Raw genomic sequence first — 23,184 nt, forward strand, 5'->3', positions numbered from 1 at the left:
GGTAACTTACCTTTACTGTGTGGAGGTACAGCACAGATTCTCAGCCAAAATCTTTTCCTTATTTCCATTTTCTTTTTACCTTTTACAGTAATGGGCGTGGTAAGTATCCTTTTCATTGGTGATGAGCTCTCTGCTGGTTCCTGACTATAACATTATCAAAAAGTGAGCTGGCTAATCTCTTACATCTGAATTCCTGTGGTGCTAGGCTAGTCACTTAAAGCAAAGTTCTCCTAGGTAGTCACTAATTTTATGTTCCGCATGTTCTGGGTGTTCAGCCTGAGACACCTGAGATGAGATTTTTAGTTAATAGTGACAGTTCAAATAAATTAGACCTGTGCTTTCAAGATATAAAGTGTTGTAAAAATGCTAAGTATTATGAATATGCTTTGTGTTCCAATTTAGGCGCCAAACTTAGTTAACATTTGACTCATTTGGCCTTCATTGTTTTGTCCTCAATCTCCAGATGCATAATGGGAACAACTGCTATTCTCACATATGGGGTTACAAGGATAAATTCATCATTTTTATGAAGTACTTGGGTATTCTGGTGAATAAGAAAGTACATAAGAAATTAATAACTTTCAGTGGACAATTTGGATCATGTTAATTAAATAAGGACCAAGGGTGCAAACTGAATATGGAAGATAAAAAGAATTATTGAATAGCATACCATTTCATGAATTTCCCTGTAGGGAAAAATAGTATAGAATATAATTTTGAGACCATCATTAATGCACGTCCACATGAGATCCAGATGAGTTTGCACAAGGGAACCTAGGTCTGGTATTTCGTAACTTCTGAATCCATTAGATTTTACTATATTATTTCAGCAGAGGGTTTTTTGTGTTTAATTTATATGGATAATGATAATCACTACAGTTATAGAATACTTGATAAGATATTATCTTTCATGATTCCAAATATAATTAATTGGTGCTAGAAGCAGACCCCATATAATTAAGTTAATTCATAATCAGGTTCACCCATAAACTGTAAAAAATTCTGGCTTTTAGCATCTTTTTTTGTAAAATCCTTACTGTCCTGTTTTAGAGACAGGAAAGTAGATTAAAAGAACTTACATGGCAGTCCTTTTGTTTAGAATATGACATGCTCACTTAACTTCCCCTTTTTTATTTAGTCTTTTTGAATAAAGAAAATCATACACATACCTGCACGGGATATGAGCCATACAATGAGTATACAATAACAGTGAGAGCATACACCAAGAATAAGAAAAATGAAACGGTTAAAGGAGAAGAGCAGGCTTGTAAAGGGCATACGACATCAGCAGGTAAGTTTATTTAATAACCTTTGCATGCAAATACTTCATAAATGAGTAGAAAAAGATGTTCATCATTAGATATGCATTCATTATTCATGCACAATAAATTTACTGTTGTATTAGGAATGTTTACACACTAGTATTTTTCATTTATTGATTTTATTTGAATCATTTCAATATTCAGTGTTGATACAATCTTTGCATTATGCTTTTCAATGTGGACATTTTTAAGTTACCTTAAACCTAATAAATTTATCAACTTTGAATTTGTTTTGGTAATAGGACTTTTAAAATTTAATTTTATACAAAATGCAAAACAATTTAAAAGATGCATAAAAATATATTTACCTTCTTCTGACATCATATCAATGCAAATGTAAAAACAAATAATTATTTATAGCCCTATGAATAGGCAGGTTTAGTTAGTTTGGATTCTTAGCTCTCACAGGATAAAGCTCGAGGTCTACTTTCACACCCCTGTACATTTTTTACCTGTGTTATAATTCCTTTTAATATTCCATTTTCATTTTTCTCCAGCTTTTAAATTCATGTCTACCAACATTTGGGGGGGGGGGTATGTGGGGGGCAATATTTCCCATCATTTTGTAAACTTTTGCAGAAACTTCTTTGTGCAGACAAGGCCTAATTGGGGCACAAAATTTATGTTTAAAATATTTTTTTTCTTTTCTGATCTTTCTACTTTAGAAGTTTCAACTTTGTTATTCTTTTAAAGCCCAGCAAAATCTTTTCTTTTCCCAAGACTTTTATCAGCTTTTCCTAACATTTTTGCTTACTTTTAGTCCTCCGTGTGTATGTTCATTTAAGCAGTGGCACCCAATCTTTTGGCCTGGATAAGTCATATAGGGGTGAGTCTGTGACCTGAATCGCCCCCAGTCTCATGCTCTCTATCATGCCCAAGGGCATGCCAGATCAAGCTGCAGTCCAAGTCCTAGCCCTTTGTATGCAGGTTGGTTTTGGCTATGGGGCCATGTAATCCTGCTTGTGGGGCTTGGAAGTTTGGCAGTGATGACAGCATTACTTATTACTTCTCCTTTGCTATCAAATTTTTAGAGCTCTGGAAACCCCTGTGGGCTAGGGGCTGGATTTGGCCCATGAGCTAGGGGCTGAGCTCACCTGATTTAATTCCATTCTTTAGTTCCTCCCCAAACCATTTAATTCTTCTTTCTCCTCCCTTATTTCACTATTAAAAGTTCTTTCCTTTTCACTACTGCCAGTATTTCACTTTCTTCCTTGAACTCAACTTTCCACCTTTAAAGAAAATGTAGGCAGCTCCAGTACCTTCTCTCTTTAGATAGCTTCAGGTGTTACTGCTGGCTCAGTTAAGTAGGTGGAGAGTTACTTCAGAAGAGAGGTAAGAAGCTATCTGGCTCAGTTCCTATGCTGAGAAAATCCTCCCCTTTGCACTATTCCTGTATTCATTCCAATTCTGATACATTTTGTTCTATCCACTTTACCCATTAAAAACGGCCTGAGGTAAAACTCTCACCTAAGTATCCAGGGGTGTATTTTGTAGCTGTGTTGGTCTAAGGACATAGGCAGATGAGGTTATTTGGGTGAATCTTATATATTTTATTAGGCCAAGTTTAATAGTTGGAAAAATTTTTCTTAGCAAGCTTTCGGGTTTAAAAACCCTTCATCAGGCTGAGGAAGAATCTGCAGTTGGTGTGTGTGTTCTTCCTAAATGGAATGAATAGTAAAGAGGCCAGAGGCTGGTATGCATGCATGAAAGGCAGTCAGTGAAGATGTAAATTGAGGAGTCATTGGGTGAGAGATTTGAGCGGGGGGGGGGGGGAAGAAAGAGGATGAATGTAGCAGGTAAATAGTGGAAAAGTACTTGGAGTCAGATGTCAAGCAGGTTATAATGTGTCATAAATCCAATGTCTATATTTAGTCCATGATTTTTTTTTTTTTTGTACCCAGGACGTTGATGAAGTGAAGTTCGTAGGCTAGTCTGTGAAAAGTGTTTTGTAAGTTCCCTTTGAGGATTAAAACTGAGAGATTGGAGAGAAAGCAGTTGTCTTGTAAGAAATGTGCCCCCACCAGTAATTGGACATTCTTGTCTTTTATAGATTTCAATGTGTGCATTCTTTCTGGTGCGCAGTTGTTGTTTGTTATTTTCCATCAGGGCATTTGGGGCATTGGATGAGATTTATTATATTTCTGGAGATGCAGCTGTAAGATCCAGGAATGCTAATGGCTCTGTTGTGGGGTGTAGTAGTTGTGGGGACGGTGGAGATGTGTTGGCAGGTTTTGCATTTTTGTCATCACATGGCCTGGATCTATTTGGTGTGTTCTGAGCAATAGGAAGTTTGCTTTTGGTGATAAGGTTAATGAGGTTTGGTGCTTGTTTGAAGGCTACGATGGGAGGTTGTGGGAAGATCTCGCTAAGAATTGGGTCTCCTTCTAGTATGGGTTGCAATTGTTTGAGGATTTCCCATATACATTTGAGGGAGGGGTGATATGTCATAACCAGCAGTGTGTGATTTGTGGGAGGGTTTCTTCTGTACTGCAGCAATTCTTCATGTGGCAAACCTGAAAGCTTGCTAAGAAAAATTTGGGTTTCACCAAAACTCTGTGGGGGGTGGTTTGTGGGCAGGGTCATTCTTGAAACTTTATTTTGCCTTTGGGCTGACTACATTCTTGTAAGTAATTCCATGTCCTTCACCTGAAGACCAATCTATAATTGCAAGACAGATTATGAACTTGACTCATTCACAACTTGGTATTGGGTATGCCAGCTCAACTGAAGACTTATATTGACTGCCTTCAGATGTAAAAAAATAAAAATAAAGAAGATCTTTCTTTTGTGTTTGGTGTGGGGGCACACAAAGCTTAGTGCATGCCCAGAAGAGGCATTGCATTATTTTGACCTGGCTCATCCAATTTCGGTATAGACCGGACACTTCAGTGGGGCTTTTTGGTGTTTCTAATAAATTACTGAATCTAAAGTGCTGTTTTGTTTTGGTTTTTTTTTTCATGTCTGCCAGCACCCATAGTGTCTAGGCTTAACACCATGCCCATATTGCATTTCAGCAGTCCCTTCATACTAACAGGGCCCATCAGAGCATCATTTGCCTAAAAGCAGTTCTGTTCCCCAAACAGCTCTGAAACCTAATCCGAATTCATTCCTTTCCCAAGTTTTGGTTTCATTAACAAAAACAGATAACAACATTCAATTTAAATATTCTACAAAACCTTGGTGATGTTTAAGCTTCTTCCCTCATAATTACTAAAAGCATAGTTGAAGTCCCCACTTGTTAGGGAGTTTCTCTCACCATTTTTTTTTTTTTTTTTTTTTTTTTTTTTTTTTTTTGAAGCATCATGATCCATGCATGGGCAGATCTAGGAATTTGAAAAGGCAGGTGTGGGAGATGTAACCAGCATCACAGGGGCCAGAACATAACAGCATTTGCTAGGAACTTGTTTGAATCCCTGTATGACCCCACCAAGCCCCAGCCCCCTGCTCTGGGCACTCCTGAATCTCTGAAATTCAATAATGCTTCCCCCTGCTCCTGCATTCCTCTCTTCTTCAGTAGACACCCAGGGGATGCCTCTGGGTGTGGGAAAGGGGGACTGTAACAGGACACACCCTAGGGTGGCCGTGACATCCGTTGGTGGCTACCTTGGTCCTGCCCATGACCAGTTCTTGCTTCTGCCTCTCGTGGTCATCTTCTGATGTCCCCCCTCAGGGCAGGGCTGCCCTTAGAGGTTGAAAAGCTCTGGGTGCTCTTCCTAGTCCTTTTCCTATTCTGTGCACTTGATTTGGTCCACTTGGCTTGGAACACACAAAGTCTCTTTCTCTCTTGGCCTGTGGCTCTTCCAGCCCTAATTGCCTTATGGGCTGAATTCATGACATCCTGCACCCTCTACAGCCAGACCAATGCCTCACAGATGTCATTCTGTCACCAGTTACTCCCTTGTATAAGCTTCGGCCTTCTTAGCCTTAGCTTACAGGTTACTCTGGCTGTAGACTGCTAGCCTAAGCCCACTGGCTTCGGCCTGGTCTTTCACCCTCAGCCTTTCAACATCCCCTGGCTGCCTGTGTCACCCTCTCTGGGCTTAGGCTACAGCCCAGTTGGCCTCAGGCCACCTATATCACCCCTTCTGGGCTCAGGCTCTGGTCTTCTTGGCCTCAGGCTGTTGGGGAAAAAAATTAAGTCCCCGGGTTCGTTGGGCGGAGGCTCAGACAAATTACAACATAAGTTTACAGACTTGATTTATAAAAGAATGCATTCTGGACAGACTCATACACAACTGGAGAATTGTGAAGAGGTTTGACCCCGTACAATAGGCGAGGCATGTTTATACAGAAAATATGACGACATAAGCACAGCAACAGCATATACTAATTAGCATTTGCCATGACTTTGATAGTAATGAGCATGTTTTTACTTATTTTTAGTACAGCAGTGTTAGTTTAGGGGGGGGGGCGGTTCTTTTGACTTGTAACCACAGGGTTACTTTCCGTTCTGGGCTGCCTCGGCAGGCCAGTACGTGACCTGCTCAGAATTATTTTTACACTAAGTTTCTGCTTTCACTGGACTAAGACAGAATTGTTTCAGTCTGCGCTATCCTAGCGGTTTTGGGTCATGTTCTTTTGACTTCCCCATAGCCTAAGCAGGGTATGTGATTTGCTCGCTTACACATAATGGTGATTCAACTCCATTTTATTCCCCTTCATTCCCCCCTTTGATCCTTCAGAAGAAGGATCACTCTATTTTTATTTGGAATGATTTAAATTTGTTCACTCAGCCATCATGTTCCCTAAACTTAGGGGATGAGGGATCATGAGGAATCTCTTGCTATGAGTCCTAGGACTTAGGCCACATACCCAGCAATCTGACGCATTTAGAGCTTTTGATACTTTCTGCAGCAGACTTAAGTAAACATTTGAAGCGCTTAAAGCAATTGAGCTAAACAAGATAGCAGTTATGACAAGTTTTTTAATCATGTTGGCAAGTATTGTTTGGCTTGCCTCTGCAGGCAATTCTTCTGGTTTTCATTGTCTGTTTGTTCACCTTGATGTCAATATCACTTGATACTCCTCACTTGCTTGAGTGCGGTCCTGAGGGTCTTTGTCCTCAGCCTCAGGGAAAGGTTTCAACCTTGGTTGGGATACAGCTGTTGTTTGTTGGAGGTCTTCTTGCTCTGGTGTTACAGTTCTTCAGTGAGATGTATGGATCCAGGCAGGTTTTCCCTTAACCCTTACAGCAGTGTTGGTTGTTAACAAAACTTGGTAAGGTCCCCTGCACCTGGGCTGCAAGCAGTTTTTCTGTCGGAACTCTTTTACAAGGACCCAGGGTTTAAGGAGTGGCCAGGAATATTAATAGGGATTGGTAAAGCAGCACTAACCTGTGAAAATAAAGCTTTGACAGTATTTATGAGCCCTTTGCAATAGTTTAGCACATTTTCATGACCTTCAAATAAATTAGTTGTTTTAATTTTCTAATAGGGCTCAAGCCAATGTTCATAGGCCTTTTAAATAGTATTTCATGTGGGGTGAGTCCATGTTTCCTATTAGGCATGTTTTTAAGGTGCATAAGCACAATAGGAAGAATATCAGGCCACGGGAGTCCAGTTTGTTTACAAAGCTTTGGTAATTTGGTTTTTATGTCTCGGTTAAGTTGCTTTACCTTTCCTGAACTGGATGGATGGTATGGTGTGTGGAATTTCCAGATAAATCCTAAGGCTTTACTGAGTGCTTTTTGAATTTGAGAAATAAAATGTGGTCTGTGATCTGAATTTATGGTACGAGGTACTTCAAAACGTGGAATTAGTTCAGTCATTAACTTTTTTGCAACAGAGATCGCATCTGCTCTTCTGCTAGGGTAGGCTAGGCTTCTACCCATTCGCTAAAATGACATATAATGACAAGCACATGTTTAAATTCTTTGTTAGGAGGTAAGTTAATAAAATTCACTTGTAAATTTTGGAATGGACTATAAGACCATGGTGTAGCACTAGCCTGTACATGAATGGGTTTACCAATGCCATGTTGCAGACACATTGCAAGTTTGAGAGAATTTTTGAGCTTCTGCACGTGCAAGACGAGAAACCAGACCTTTAGGGGCAACAATACGTCCATCAGGAGAGTGCCATAAGGTATCAGAATGCAAGATGCAGCCAGCTGCACTCCAGGCACTTTTTCTGACTCCGGAGCTGCATCTTGTAAGAGAGAAATAGTAGAAGGGGAGAGGTTGAGCAGTGGACAAAGGAAAATAGAAAGCGGGGAACCATAAATAGCTGCAAGCTGGGCATGCTTATCGGCATAAGCATTCCCTAGACTGATTGGGTCAGAGTGACCTGTATGAGCTTTGTAATGCATAACAGAAATTTGTTTAGGTAGTAAAATAGCGTCTAGTAAAGTTTTTACTATAACAGCATGCAAAATAAAGGATCCAGAAGAGGTAAGAAACTCACATTGTTTTCAAATTTGTCTAGCAGACTGGCAGACTTTAAAGGCATACTGAGAGTCAGTGCAAATATTAACTGACTGAATAGTTGCAAGGATACAGGCATGGGTAAGAGCTATTAGTTCAGCAGGCTGAGCACTATGAATACTAGAGAGACTGTGTGCTTCAACAACCTCATGGGGTGTACATACTGCAAATTCAGCACGGAGTTGTCCCATATCATCCCTTTTACATGACCCGTCTACAAAAAAAAAAAAAAATGCAGTCAGGGTTAGAGGTATATTAGACAGATCAGGGCGAGGAGTAAGTATTTGATTTACTTGGGTGAGACAGTCATGATCTAGTAAGTGAATATCACCTTCATGTGGTGAAGGTAAAAGAGAAGCAGGATTTAAAACATTATAGTGGACAAAAGTGACATTGTCAGCAGCCAGAATTATACGCTTATAAGAAGACAATCTTTGGGAGGATAAGTGTTTGAGTTTTATCTCGATTCAATAAGGCAGAGACAGCATGGGGAACAGCAAGGGCAAGAGGAGATCCTAAAAACCATGGTTGCAGACTTTTCTAAAAGCACTGCTGCAGCAGCTACAGCACGCAAACAAGGTGGGAAACCTTGGGCAACAGGGTCAAGCAAGGAAGAAAAGTAAGCAATTGGCTTAGAAGAGGAACTAAAGGGTTGAGTTAGGACTCTAGTAGCGACACTGTCTCACCTGTCATAATCAGGTCGCCCAAGTGCCAGAGCTGATGCAAGTGCAGTTTTTAGATCAACAAAGGCTTGCTCATGGTGCTTGGTCTATGGAAGAGAACTTTTAGGAATGGTATTCTTAGTAAGTTCATGTAAAGGTTTAGCAAGGAGAGAAAAGTTAGGGATCCATTGTCTACAGTAAGAAGCAGCGCCTAAAAATTCTCTAAGTTGCTTTTTGGTGGTAGGTCTAGGAAGGCAAAGAACAGCAGAAATGCGGTCAGCAGTTAAATGCTTGTGTCCTTTAGAAATTTTATGCCCTAGATATACAACTTTAGGTTGGCAGAACTGCAATTTAGCCTTTGATGCTTTATGACCTTCTTGAGCTAAGCATTTTAGCAAATGAACAGTATCAGTAATGCATGCATCTTTTTCTGAAGCAATCATGAGGTTATTAACATATTGTATGAGTATTGAATGCCAGGGCAAATTTACAGCATTTAAGTCTTTCTTTAATGCTTGAGAAAATATGGAGGGACTTTTAGTAAACCCTTGTGGTAATCGTGTCCATGTATATTGCTTTTTCTTGTAGGTAAATGCAAACACAAATTGAGACTTAGGGTGAACTGGGATAGAAAAAAGCAGAATATAAATTAACAACAGAAAAAAATGCAGCAGAGGCAGGAATCATGCTGAGGATAGTAGAGGGGTTTCCTCGGCTTTCCGGGAAAGGGGATACTGATTTACTGCAGGAAAAGATTTGCGCGTGTTATAGGTTAACTGAACTGGCTCAATGTTCAAGAGTTTCCCCGTTTTATTGAGATGGGAAGCCCACAAAGACTCTGGAACATCCGAAAGAGATGGAGAGTTGGAACAGTCTCCATCTATTCGGTGGCTTTCAGAGTCTGTAGAGAACAAGAGCATCAAATTTTGGGTCTGATTAGAGGGCAAATTTAAATATACGCCCTCAGGGGAGCAGTAGATTATAGTGCCTAATTTACACAACAAATCTTTTCCTAATATATTTACTGGAGCAGTAGGACTTAACAAAAAGGCATATTCAGCAGACAGTGGCCCAATTTTGACTGTGGCTAGAAGGTTTCATCATTAGGGAACTGTAACTCAGTGTTTTCATAGGTATACCCTTTCCAAACATGAGCTAATTCAATCAAGTGCTTTTGTTTCTTTGGGCCTAATTGGGGTCTGTATGTTTTATACATATACCCCAAGGGTGATTTTGGATCTGGACAAGAGGATTCTCAACCCATTGTTAGGACAATACAGAATACAATAAATTCAAGAGAGAGATACCAAAGACACAAAAGGGAAGGGAAACGGGTTCATCAGAGCGATTCCCGGTGCCAAAGACACAAAAGGGAACTCACAAAGTGGAACACGAGCCCTTGCATTCAAGATTGGCTCGCAAGCAGCCAACTTGGGGCGGCTGCCCGTGAACCAGACATGAGGGAAAGACGCAAGACAATCTCTCAAATATAAATCAAAGTCATCAAGACAGGGACTATTAGAGGCCAGTAGGCAAAGAGATAGACAAAGAAGAGTCTAGGCGTCCCCAGACGAAATTAAAAGTCTACCTGTCATGGGTTCCACATACTCAACTTCAAAAAATGTATTCTAGTACACTTTAACCAGACAGATAAACCAAGGCTTAAGCTTTATATAAATAACATAGGGAATGCTTACCGCCGAGAAGACGTTACTCGTCCAGGCTAGGGAGCGCTGAGACCTGTTAGGTGAGATTTTAAAATTAGGATCTCTTACCTCTGAGTTTTGGCGCCACGGGTGTCAGCTGTGTCCCCAGACTGTTCAAGCTGCCAGCTCGGTGTTCTGTCACATCCTGCTGCTGACACCAGAAAACTGTTGGGGAAAAATTTAAGTCCCCAGGTTCATTGGGCGGAGGCTCAGACAAATTACAACATAAGTTTAAAGACTTGATTTATTAAAGAATGCATTCTGGACAGACTCATACACAACTGGAGAATTGTGAAGAGGTCTGACCCGTACAATAGGTGAGGCGAGTTTATACAGAAAATATGACATCATAAGCACAGCAACAGCATATACTAATTAGCATTTGCCATGACTTTGATAGTAATGAGCATGTTTTTACTTATTTTTAGTACAGCAGTGTTAGTTTAGGGGGGGGCGGTTCTTTTGACTTGTAACCACAGGGTTACTTTCCGTTCTGGGCTGCCTCGGCAGGCCAGTACGTGACCTGCTCAGAATTATTTTTACACTAAGTTTCTGCTTTCACTGGACTAAGACAGAATTGTTTCAGTCTGCGCTATCCTAGCGGTTTTGGGTCATGTTCTTTTGACTTCCCCATAGCCTAAGCAGGGTATGTGATTTGCTCGCTTACACATAATGGTGATTCAACTCCATTTTATTCCCCTTCAAGGCCTCCTCAGTCCCAAGTCTCTGCCCCTGGCAGGGCTCAAAATTTGGAGTAGTCTTCAGCCACCTTAGTGGCCTCCTTTCCATTCCAACAGCTACAGCTGATTCTCCAGTTAAAACTAAAACAAAAATGCAAGCCACCATGTTAAACTCAGTCTCCCTTCTTCTGCATCATCATACTACTGCCAAGCCACCTCCCTGCTTCCTGGCACTCTTGGCCTTAGGAGTACCTGCCATGGCTTGCAGCTATCACCAGCCTGAGCTGCTAGAAACTCCTCTTTCTCCTAGGTTCAGGGTCACACTACCTCCATGCCTCAGGCTTATATCCCCTGGCTCTTCCCCTTCCAGTCAGGTGATCCCCTGACTTGTTGCAGGTGTGCTGTCTCAGCCTTCAGGGCAGCTTACTGCTTTTGCTCTAGCTACCATGGCATTGCACTTGTTACCTAACTAGGGTGATGCCCTATTGTCCTATTGCTAGGCCGTTGGTCCTGCAATAAGTGCTTGCAGCCTATGTGCCCCTGCCTGCCTACTCCCATCCAGCTAGCTCAGAACTGGCTGCCTTCCCTCCCCTGAGCTAGACACATCCCTGCTGTGGCTTCTCTTTCAAGCAACAGAAGCTCCTGGTTCTCTGTTACAGGGACCCACTTGCTGCCACTACTATCCCTGGCTGACCCAAGGACCTGGCTGACCCAGGGAAGTAGGAAGCCCCAGGCCACTCATGCCCTACTTAAGCTGGGGGCTTCAGTGAGCAACTGAATAGGGTTTTAAGCTTATCTGGGGACTGCAGTAGTGGGTGAGTCCTACTTTCAGGCTCTCTGCCCAGTCCCTTTGGTATCCTCTAGTGTCAGAACAGGTGCTGGAAGAGGGGATTGCCCACCTCCACCACTGTCCCCACCAAACTCAGCCAAGTAGCCATGCCAAGCAGCTGGAGTCCTTGGGATAGCATGGGAAATCTGGGGAAGTGGGCATGAGTAGGAACCTGCCTTTCACCGTCACCAAGCCTGGTACTCCATGCAGCCACTTCTGGCAGCCCTCTGCTACAGCAAGGCATGAGTCTCTAGGGCTAGAGTGAGGTATGAATGACCTGAGGTTTGCCTCACTCCTGGTCAACTGTGGACAGCAGCAGTGGGGGATGGGTCTCCCTTCCTCATTTGCTTCCTGCTTGGTCCCTGGGGCTCTCCTGCCAGCCTGGGGCTCCAAACATGACTTGCTTTCTTAGGTTAGGGACAGACATTACACATAAACCAGTTTAAGTGATCAGAAACTAATCAGATGCTGGTTTAAAACAGACATTCAGTGTACATAAGCCACTTTCAAAATGACTAAAACTGGTTTGAGATAAACCTGGTTGAATGTAATACCAGACTTAACTGAGTTGGCTCAAACTGGTTTATGCAATGTCTGTCCCAGCCCCCTTCCTGGTTGAACTAAACCAAAGTCCCCCAGCAACCTGCTCTCTGGGCTGGGCTTTCTGCTGTAGCAGCACAGGGCTGGCCCCGCTCCTTTACTCCCCAGGTGAGCAGGGACAGGCAGGGGCAGGGGTCTGGCCGGAGAGGGGTTTAATTCCCCCCTCCATATGCCACCGGCAGGGACTGGAGCCTCATCTCCCTCTTTGCTGCTGTAGCATCTGGCCAGCATGACCCCTGAGGCATAAAGCGGGGGCTTTCTCCCCTCTACCCCTGGGGGACCACAAATGGGTCTGCCCACTCTGACTGCCGCCACCACTGCTGCTTGTTCCCTGCTTGGGGCAAGCACTGGAATAAGCCCCCTCTGCCAGACACCAGAGGGAAGGGGAATAACCTCCATCCCTGCCCCCTCCACCAAAGGGGCACTGCTGGCTGGTGTCTGGCCACACTCCTGCCCGGCCGCTGCAGCTGTGAGGGGGCAGGGGTTCTGATGGGGTGAACAGCTGCTACAGCAGCTGGGTGGGGCCAGACACTGGCCACCAGGGCCCCTGGCTGGGGTTATTCCCCCCTCTGCCACCGGGGCACTGCACTGGGGTCTTCCCACCCCAACCACCACCACTGCTGCTCGCTCCCTGCTTGGGGCAAGTGGCAGAATAAGCCTCCTTCAGACACCAGAGGGTGGGAGAATAACCCCACCCTGCCCTCCAAGTGGCCCTGCTTCCACCCAGCCACTGCAGCGGTGAGGGGTCAGGGCCCTTGATGGGGGCAGCAGACCTTATCATATTGTTGAGGAGCACAAGCCCCTTCCCAGGACAGGGCCACACTGCAGGGAAGGCAGAGCTGTGGCAGACTGCACATGGCAGCATTGGAGCTCAGAAGGGGCCAGAGTCCTCCAAGTCCTCTCCCCCCCACAGCACCACTGTGCTCCATAGCAGCTTTCCTCACCCCATAGCATAGCCACCCACTAGGAAGAGTCTCACATTTGGGGAAACAATGACAGGGGCTGCTGCCTTCATCATGGTCACTTCCCCATCACTGCTCCAGTAGCTGGGCAGGAGCAGGGGTGGGGCCGGGACTGGGACTTGGCGCTGGCTGCCAGGGCCCTTTGGTGGGGACAGGGACTGGGCTTAATCACCCTTGTGCCAGCAGGGTCTGCCTGCCCCAACCAGTGCTGCTGCTGCTTGCTTCCTGCTTGGCACAAGTGGCAGAATAAACCCCCTTATGTCCTCATCAGCCAGATGCTGGAGGGAGGGGGAATAACCCCATCCCTACCCCCTCACCCAACAGTGCAGATGGGAAGGGGTTCATGCTTGGGGAAACCATAACAGGGCTGGGGCAGGGGACAAGGACAGGGATGGGGTGGGGCCAGATGCTGGGCTCCCAGGCCTCTTGCAGGGGGCAGTGGGCAGGGTTATTCCTTTCTCTTCCCTGGGGGTGCTACAGTGGATTCTGTCTGCCCTGGCCACCACCACTTGCTCTGTGTCTGAGGCAAACAGCAGAATAAGCCCCCCTGCTTCAGAATAATACTCTCCCCTGGGGTGCCCTTGGGGCACCACAGCAGGGTCTGCCCATACCAGTGGCCAGTGCTGCCACTCACTTGCCCAGGGCAAGTGGCGGAGTAAGCCCTCCCACTTCAGAATAAACCGTCCCCTTTGGGGTTCCACGAGGGCATCTCAGTGGGCTCTGCCCACCTTGGCCACCACCACTCACTCTGTGCCCGGGGCAAGCAGCAGGATAAATCTAGCCTTTGAAATAAGCTCCCCACCTTGGGGTGCCCCTGGGGTGCCACAGTGTGGTCTGCCCACTCCAGGAACCACTGCTCACTCTCTGCCCAGGGCAAGCAGCAGAATAAACCACCCCCCTTTTGGAATAAGCTCCCCCAACTTGGGGAGCCCCCAGGGCACTGTGGTGGGGTCTGCTCACTCAGGCCACCGCCACTCCCTCTGTGCCCGGGGCAAGCTGCAGAATCAGCCCCCCCATTTTTGAATAATTCCTTTCTTTGGGGTGTCCCCATGGCGCTGCAGTGTGGTCTGCCCACCCCGGCCACTGCCACTTGCTCTGTGCCTGAGGCAAGTGGCAGAATAAGCCCCCCATCCTTGGGGCGCTTCTGGGGCATCACAGCAGGGTCTTCCCATCCTGGCCACCACTGCTGCCAATCACTCTGTGCCCACGGCAGGTGGCAGAATGCACCAGGGTCAGAGGGGTGAATAACCCAACTTGTCCCGGAAACAGAGTGAGTGGCGGCAGCAATCAAGTCAGGCAAACCCTGCTGCAGTTCCCTGGGGCCAGAATGGTGAATAACACCACTGCCTGCCCCACCAGGGCCCTGGCAGCTGGTATCTGGCCTGTGCCCTGCCCCTGCATAACCACAGGAGTGGCAAGGTTGGAGTGACCGTGATGGGGGTAGCAGCCCCTGTCATGGTTTCCCCAAGCACAAGCCTGTTCCATTCAGGGTGCCGTATTGCTTGTCTAGGAAAGCTGCTATGGAGTGTGGTGACACTGTGGGGGTCTTGGAGGGCTCTGGCCCCCTCTGAGTCCCGGTGCTGCCATGAGCAGTCTGCTTCAGTTCTGCCCGCCCTGCAGTGCGGCCCCCCACGGGAAAGGTCTCACACTCCCCCACACTACACACTATGACATGGGCTGCTGCCCCCATCAAGGGCCCTTCCCCCTTGTCACTGCAGCATCCAGGAGGAAGCACAGCTAGACACTGGCTGGCAGGACTTCTGGGGGGGAAGGGGGATAAGGTAGTTATTTCTCCTCCCTCCATTGTCCGGAGGAGGGGACAGAAGGGGTCTTATTCCACTGCTTGCCCCAAGCAGGGAGCTAGTAGCAGTGGCGGTCAGGGCAGGCAGACCCGGCTGTGGTCTCTCGTGTGTGGTCTCTCTTGTGTGAGTAGAAGAGGAATAACACCCCCTTAACTGCCTCCTCTGCCTAATGGGTAATGGTATCCCTCCACTGCAGCAGCGAAGGGGGAGCTCCTGGTAGACCTGTATCAGGACCCTGCTGGTGGAGCAGGGAGGGGGAAATTAAACCCCTATCTGGCCAGTTCAGCCTGAACTGGCCATACCCCGCTTCCCCTAGCACAGCTTCCCTCCAGCTGAGGGAGCATTCTAGTGTAGCCTGAGCAACTACAGCCATGTATTATTGTAAATTATATAAACAAGCACACATGGAATGTCTTTATTTGTGAAATAATAAATTGTGTACAACATTTCCAAATACAAAGATCCTATTTACAAGTAAAATCCCTGCTATCTGGCATGAGTGGGGAATGTGGAGAGAAGGGGGGGGGGCAGTAATTGAAAAATGCTGGTTACCTGAGGTACAGGGTTTCTGGCCAGATGTGGAATTGTGGGGGAGGGGTGGTGGAAGCCATACGTGGAGCAGCGGGGGGATGGGGGTGGTAGCAGCCACACGCAGAGCAGCAACAGCAGTGAGGCAGTGGGAGCAGTGTCTGCACCTATCGTCCCTGCACCTGCACCACCTCCACTCAGTCCAGAAGTGGGCACCAGCAGTAGAATCACTGCCTCTTCCACCCCAATTTCAGCTCTCAGCGTGAGACTCCCACTGCCAGAGGAGGAGCTGGAGCTGGAACCAGGGATGCTGAGCACACTGGTTCAGGCAATTCTGGGGACTGGGGGGAATCAGAGTTAATGCTCCACACCCCTCACATTTCCCCTTGACCCAGGTGGAAAGCAGCACCTCGGAGGAGGCTGAGGTTGTGGAGGCAAGTGGCTCAGCTGAGGCAGCTCCTCATGCTGTTCAGCCTCAGCCTGCTGAGAAGGGGGAAAAGGCAGGATCCTCACCCTCAACCCAGAAGCCAGGGAGTAGTGTAGTGGGGGATCATTTTGAGGTAGCAGATGATCCCAGGTTTGCCATCTGCCAGCACTACTGAAGGCACATGAGCCATGGCAAGGATTTGAGACACTTTCCATCACAGCCATGCTGCTGCATCTGAGGAGGCACCACCTCCTTGCCCTTCTTCCTGCTGCAAAGCCTGGCACCAGTGCGAGTGTGCTGAAAGGGAAGTCCCCTGCTCACTCCAAAGTCCCCTTTACCCCCACAGCAGAGACAAGCCACCCTGAACCAGCGGGGGACAGGTGGACAGAAAGCAGGGTGCATTCCCAAGGCACGTGAGATCACCCAGAGCATTGGGGAGATGCTTGCTCTGGATAGCCAGCCCTTCTCCCTAGTTGAGCAGTCAGGGTTCAGGCAGTTTGTAGCACTTCTGGCCCCATTTTACAAAGTGCCTGCATGCACCACCTTTAACAGGGCGGTGGTGCCCTCCCTGTATCAGGCATGCAGGGAGTACTTGAGGGAGGAGCTGTACAAGTCAGGGCTGCAGGTAGCCTTGCACTTCATCTCCGACATCTGGAGCAGCTGGGGTGGCGATCACACCTATCTCTCCCTCATAGGGCACTGGTGCAATCAGTCAGGCCATCGGTGGGCTCTACTGCAAGCTGAGGTGCTGGATGAGTCCCACACAGCAAAGGATATCATGGGGGCCATGAACTGCATGGTGCAGGGGTGACTTGTTGGACAGGCCAAGCTCACCCATGGGTTCATGGTCACCGACAATGGGGCCAATATGGTGAAGGCTGTCCATGATGCCAACTTTGTTGGCATCCGCTGTGTGGCACACAGGCTGCACCTAATAGTGAGGGATGCCTTGGAGGGGGACAGAGCTGCCAGTGATGGCACCGCCACCATACTGCTACAACCCAGCTGATTTCAAAATGCAGGAAGGTGGTGGGCTACTTCCACTGCAGCATCAAGTGGGGCAAGATGCTGTGGGAGGAACAGGCAGAGCTCAGCATCCTGTGGCACAGAATCATACAGGATGAGGAGACTTGGTGGAACTCCACATACCTGATGCTCGAGAGGCTGGTGGAGCCATCCATGAAATGGCTTTGCTTGGTGAGATAGGGATCAGTGCCCCCCTAAACAGAGCTGAGTGCGGTACCATCTCCCAGATCTTGGTGGTCCTCAAGCCCTTCCTTGAGGCTACCGAGACCCTTAGCACTGGCAATGTCCTCTTCAGCCAGGTAATCCCCAGAGTTAAGGAACTGGAGAACCAAATGGAGAAGTTCCAGGGGATCAATGTTCCTGGCTGGGGCAGGCCGATGTCACCAGACATGCAAGCAGTGGTAAGGCAGCTGAAGGAGGGCATCAGGAGACGGCTGGACCCCTTGTGGTCCAGTATGGTCCACTTGATGGCAGACAAGTGCAGCTCAAAGGTGAAGGGGAACATGTGTACTGGCAGCCCCAAAACCCTTGATCACTGGACACAGGTGCTGGTGAACAGTCAGGGAGGCCAAAGTGCAGAGGTGAGGGGATGTGGAAGGGGGGGGGGGGGGATCCACTTTCCTGTGCCAGCACTCCCAGCACCAACACCAGTGCCAGCACCAGCAGCAGCCAGTCTCCTCCATGCCAACTATTGCCAATGTGGGCCATGGGCATGGCTTCAATGCTGGGGTTCAAACGTACCAGACCCCAGCCTTGGACAGGTAGCACTGAGGCTTTGGTGGCTAACTATCTCTCTTTGGATGTGGAGCCACTGGAATGTGACCCCTGGGCCTACTGGGCAAGCCGCAGCCAGATGTGGCAGGATCGGGCCACGGTTTCCCGGCAACACCTGTCCTGTCTACTGACCAGTGTTCCAAGCAAGAGGGTGTTCAGTGCCAGGACGAACTTGGAGGTATGGGATTGGGGCTATGAGGAAGGAGGAGGCCCCAGGTCCTGGGCACAACCACTAAAACTGCACCCTGCCAGGGTAGGGAGGTCTGGTGGGACTGCTGGCAGCATGGCAGCCCCATAAATGCCAGGACCAATGATCCCCTGGTGAAGGGCAGGAAGGCGGCACCATAACCTCCCGCTAATGCATGCACGAAGTCCTGGCTGGGGAACACCCAGACCTGTCATGACTTTGACAGGCCCGATGTTTGCTGGTTGCAGTGCAGTTGTGAGGCTCCCGGTGAGCTCAGCTTAGCTGCCCGGGATGCCAGCTTTAGGGTTGAAAACCCCTTTGTCTGGCTCAGGAAGTACCTGCAGTTGGTCCTGGATGGAAGAAATAGTAAAGAAGACAGAGGCTGGCCTGGCCCACAGTGCAGGAAAGAAAGCCAGTCAGTGAAAATGGAAATGGAGGCATCATGGGGTGAAGGGCAGGCTGGGGTGGGGTGTAGGGGGGATGTAGCAGCACAGGTAGAAGTGCAGAGGTGCCTGGTGTGTCGGATGTCCACCTGGTCACAGTGTGCCAGAATTCCACTGCGGATATTGAGTCCATGAGTTTCTGTACCTGCTACCTAGGAGGCTGATGAAGTGCAGTTCATAGGCCCAGCTCTGAAAAGTGGTTTGCATTGTAATTTGTTCCCTCTCAGAATCAGGCCTAAGAGACTGGAGGCAGAGTGTATTTTTGGTGAGGAATGTGCCCCCACAGGTATTTGGGTTTTGTTGTTTTTGATAGATTCTAGTGTGCAGTTTGTGGGGTACTGGAGATACTTGGCAGGTTTTGTGTTTTGAGCTGTAGGAAGTTGGCTTCAGTTCTGGTGATGAGGTTAGGTGCTTGTTTGAATGTACAAACCACTTTTCAGAGCTGGGCCTATGAACTGCACTTCCCCAGCCTCCTAGATAGTAGGTACAGAAACTCATGGACTCAATATCCACAGTGGAATTCCGGCACACTGTGACCAGCTGGACATCCGACACCCCAGGCACCTCTGCACTTTTACCTGCACTGCTACATCCCCCTTTCCCACCTATCCCCCACCCCAGCCTGTCCCTCACCCCGCTGAGGCCTCCATTTCCATTTTCACTGACTGTCTGTCTTGCCTGCACTGCATGCCAGGCCAGCTTCTGGCTTCTTTACTATTCCTTCAATCCAGGACCAACTGCAAGTACTTCCTCAGTCAGACAAAGGAGTTTTCAACCCTAAAACTTCCAAAGATACATTTTTTTTTTTTAGGTACTCCTTTTTTTTCATAATACACACACAGACATAAAAACACAAGATAAGCCATCACACACCATGAATAACATGATATGTTCAACACAACACAACAACTTTACTTCTCGCTGTCAATTCTTTTATAAAATGACAGGCTCCGGGACAATTCTGTGTGGGTACCTTTGATGCTACTTCTGATGCTACTGGTGTTGAGCCAGCTAAGTTATTGTACCTGTTGTCACATAAAGCAGAGGACCAGGCATGTGGCTGTAGGGGAGGAGGAGGCCTCAGTGGGGCGCACTGCTGTGTTGTGCAGAGGCCCCAGCACCAGGAAGGGTGCACCTTAACACAAACACAGTGTCACCCACCCACATCACAAGTTTTGCCTGTCAGCAGCTTGGGGTGCAGGGCCCCAAATGACAGACTCCCACAGCAAGACACACACAGCTGGCAGGCAGGCTTCGTGGCCTGGCAGGGCCCAGCACTCACTCAGGCCTGCTCTAGGACACACACAGCTCTCTCCCCTCCCCCCAGCCCCTGCTCCGATCTTCTTGAAGCTTAGCATGCATTGTGGCCTTGGTAAGAGCCACCACCCCTGCAGTTTTCAGCCCACTGCGCCTTAACACACACAGGATCATTTGTGTCATGAGTTTTGCCTGTCAGCAGCTTGTGGTACAGTTTGCCTCCAGCCCCTGCACTGATCTTCTTGAAACTTGGTAGGCATTGTGGCCTCGGTAAGAGCCACCAGCCCTGCAGTTTTCAGCCCCCTGTGTTGTAATACACAGCCATGACATGAGTTTTGCTTTTAAGAATGTGGGGTACAGTTTTCCCCCCCAACCCCTGCACTGATCTCCTTAAACCTTGGCAAGCTTCATGCTCTTAGCAGAGGCTACCATCCCCGCACACTTCATCCATATCGGACAAGAAACAACAAAGTTATAGATCTTCCATTGATTCCCCATTATACCCTATGGCCGGATCTCCGAGGCAGCTCCGAAGCTTCAGAGCCGCTTCGGCCAGATCAAGGCAGAAACCTGATCCGGAGCTCCAGATCACATTGTGGCTGTCTGAAGTGGCCGGATCCAAAGCTGAATTGGATTGTTGCCGACTCGCACAGCCCTACTGGTTAGTAAAATCCCGGACAACAGGGATTTTACTGTAATGAAGTGGGGCAACTGCTGTGTCACTTAGCTTTACAAAACCATGTGAAGAGGTGTCTGGTTACAGTACAGCCTCACTGTCAAATTATGGGTATGCCAGTTCAGCAAAGCACATTTCTGCTTTACAGAATTAAGGCCAATGTTCTTACAGGAGGCAAAATTTAGTAACTATTTTGGAATGAGTTGGTGCTTAGTAAGTAAAAAGTAGATGGAAAGATAACATTGTTCATTTTTTTAAAACTGCTAACCTAAAAATGGTGTAATTTCTTTTTTTAAAACAGAACCACTTATCCAGTCATCAAAACTAGAATTTCTGTCAAATAATGAAGTCAAAATTCAATGTGTTTCGAAAGCAAATGGTCCAGAGGAAAAGTTTATACTGACATGGGAGGGCAAAAATGAGACAAAGGACTCATGTATATTTATAAAAAAAGGTCTTTCCTACTTGACATCATATGATTTTGAGGTAAGATATACCAATTTTTAATTTCAAAATAAAAATATTGGTACTTGAATATTGTTTTTATTTCATTTTAGCATTTTACATGTTTTTTTTTGTCATGAATACTTCCACCATGATAACGTTATTTTATCAGTAGCCTTCGTTTCATAATTCTCTAGTGTTTTATAATTTTATATAGTTTTAACTATGATGATCAGAGATGGCATTAAAAGTGTCTTTTATGTTTCAGAAAATGATCATTATGTACATGTCATTATTGCCAAAATTAGATGAGAGTATAGACATGCCCCTAGACTGCTATTTAATTCCATACCTAGAGACTTGTCTTTTGGCTAAAATCCTCCAACATTCACCTTAAAAATCCCTCAATCCACTCTGTAGCAGAATCCAGCCAACACTTGCAAGCTCTTAAGCATGAGGACGTAAGATAGGGGTGGGCAATTATTTAATCTGTCAGGCCACTTAACGAGTTTTGGTGAGCTGTCAAGGGCTGCGCACAAAATCTTTTAGAAGATATAATTTGTACAAATGATGATTTATTTTTAATATATACTAAAAATCAAACATGAACTATATTTTACTTTTATTACAAAAATGAATTTTTGTCCTTTTTATGTTTTTGAGTAGTGTATATAGAGGAGATTGCATAACAGCGTAAAATAAAGTCTTACTCTTATACTGTGTGTGGGGTGTATGTGGTAGGGGTGAATGTGTGGAGGGAGTTGGGGTGGAGAAGTTGGTGTGTTGGGTGTGTATGGGGGTGGGAGTTTGAGTGATGTGGGATGTGTGTGTGTGACAGTGTGTGGGTTCACATGTATATGTGGGGGGCTGCCCTTATGCTAGGTCCTAGGAGCTGGCTGGCTGTGGGTGGAGGGAGGAGGTGGGGGGCACATACAGCAGAGTTCACCCAGGCAGTGCAGTGAAGGTGTGGTCTGAACCCCCTCTCCATTTGGCCCACGGCTGCCCCTGCAGCACTCTGCATGGGGCTGTGCTTCTGCCTACACCCACCCTGCACCTGCAGGACAGCACTGGCCTGGCTCCAGCCAGTGCACACAGTTTCCTGGTGGGGCTGCTGCTGCAGCTGCCCAGATGCTGGACTCCTGTTGCCTCCAGCAGCTCCTCCTCCTTTTCCTTCCCCTGCTGCGCTGCTTCAGGCAGCAGGTAATGCAGGGAAGCTGTGGGGACACATGATGGGCAACAGGTGCCCAGCCAAGCCAGGGGAAAGCTGCAGCTGAGAGTCTCCTGCCCCAGTGATTGGGGCTCCAGATCCAGCTTCTGGCCACCTTCCACCCTTCCCACCTGTCTGGTGTGATTAGCAGCCATCTGCAGATAGCTGCAGGGGTAGAAGGCTGCTGGGAGCTAGAGTTGGAACCTAGCCTGCTGGGGCAGGAGTCACATGGCTGCAGTTTCTCACCCACCTGGTTGGGCATGTGGTGCCCTGGGCACATCCCTACAATTGACCTTGCTTCCCTGCACTACCTGCTGCTTGCAGCAGCACAGAAGAGGAGAAGGTGTTGAAGTTGGGGGTGGCCAAGCAGTACTTGGGTAGCTCTCTCTCCTTTTACCATGCACCTGTTGCATGGTAAGTGTCACAGCAAGGTCTGCCAGGAGGGCCGTGATCTCCTCGAGGTCCCTTGCTCCTTGTCAAGGCCGGCCCAAGGGCACCCTCTAATTCTCGCCCGCCACGTCTTGTTGGAAAATGTAATAGGGAGGCTGCCTTGCGTCTTCCCTGGGCACGGCTACTCGGGACCTCTGTCCCTGCGGTTCTTCCGGACCCCCTGGGGGGTCTCCCGATATGATGGGTGTTCCCCAGACACCCTAGCCTTATGGGCTACGCGTGGCTCCTACCTCCCCGATACCACACCCCAAGCCTTGCAGATGTTTCTGGACGTTGTCTTGTCACCAATCAACTCACCCGCTCCCTCGGGCCTGCTCTGTACACTCTATGGAAGCACCACCTCCGGGCTCCTCCTCTCTGTGCCCACTCCGGGCTCTCTCTCTAATATACTGCCCCTCTCTTGGGGCTCTCGAGGCCGACTTTAGGCCTTCTCTTAGATATTCCCCATTCTGGGGTCTCAGTGCCCCCTCTGGGCCCTCTCTAAAAGTATTGTCCTGCTCCGGGACCCTTGTCCGCTCTGGGACTCTATAGTGAGCCTCTGGCCTTCTGGCCCACCGCACTGCTCTCCCCTTCTCTCAGGGCACACCGTACTGCTACCCCCTTTCACTGGGGGCAACCGCAGCGCTCTCCCCTGCTCCGGGGTTAGCCTAGGCAGTAGCCATTCTCCCGAGGCTCACCGCGCCCGTACTGGGTCTCCTAACAATGTTGCCCCCTCTCTAGGGTTTACTACGTCCATCCTTGGCTTCCCCAATATTGCCCCTCTCAGGCTCCTCAATATTAC

General features: G+C 47.7%; 1 protein-coding gene across 3 annotated transcripts in view; it reads left to right on the plus strand.

Moving 5' to 3' along the window:
• Positions 1–23,184, plus strand: part of PTPRC (protein tyrosine phosphatase receptor type C) — a 140,778-nt gene that overhangs the window by 82,072 nt on the left and 35,522 nt on the right. For all 3 annotated transcript variants that reach the window (XM_059728438.1, XM_059728439.1, XM_059728437.1), the window contains 2 exons: positions 1,139–1,291; positions 20,604–20,788. In XM_059728438.1, coding sequence (XP_059584421.1) covers positions 1,139–1,291; positions 20,604–20,788 — 338 coding nt within the window. The remainder of the gene's footprint in view (positions 1–1,138; positions 1,292–20,603; positions 20,789–23,184) is intronic.

The sequence above is a fragment of the Alligator mississippiensis genome, chromosome 5, assembly GCF_030867095.1.
Source record: "Alligator mississippiensis isolate rAllMis1 chromosome 5, rAllMis1, whole genome shotgun sequence".
NCBI lineage: Eukaryota > Metazoa > Chordata > Crocodylia > Alligatoridae > Alligator > Alligator mississippiensis.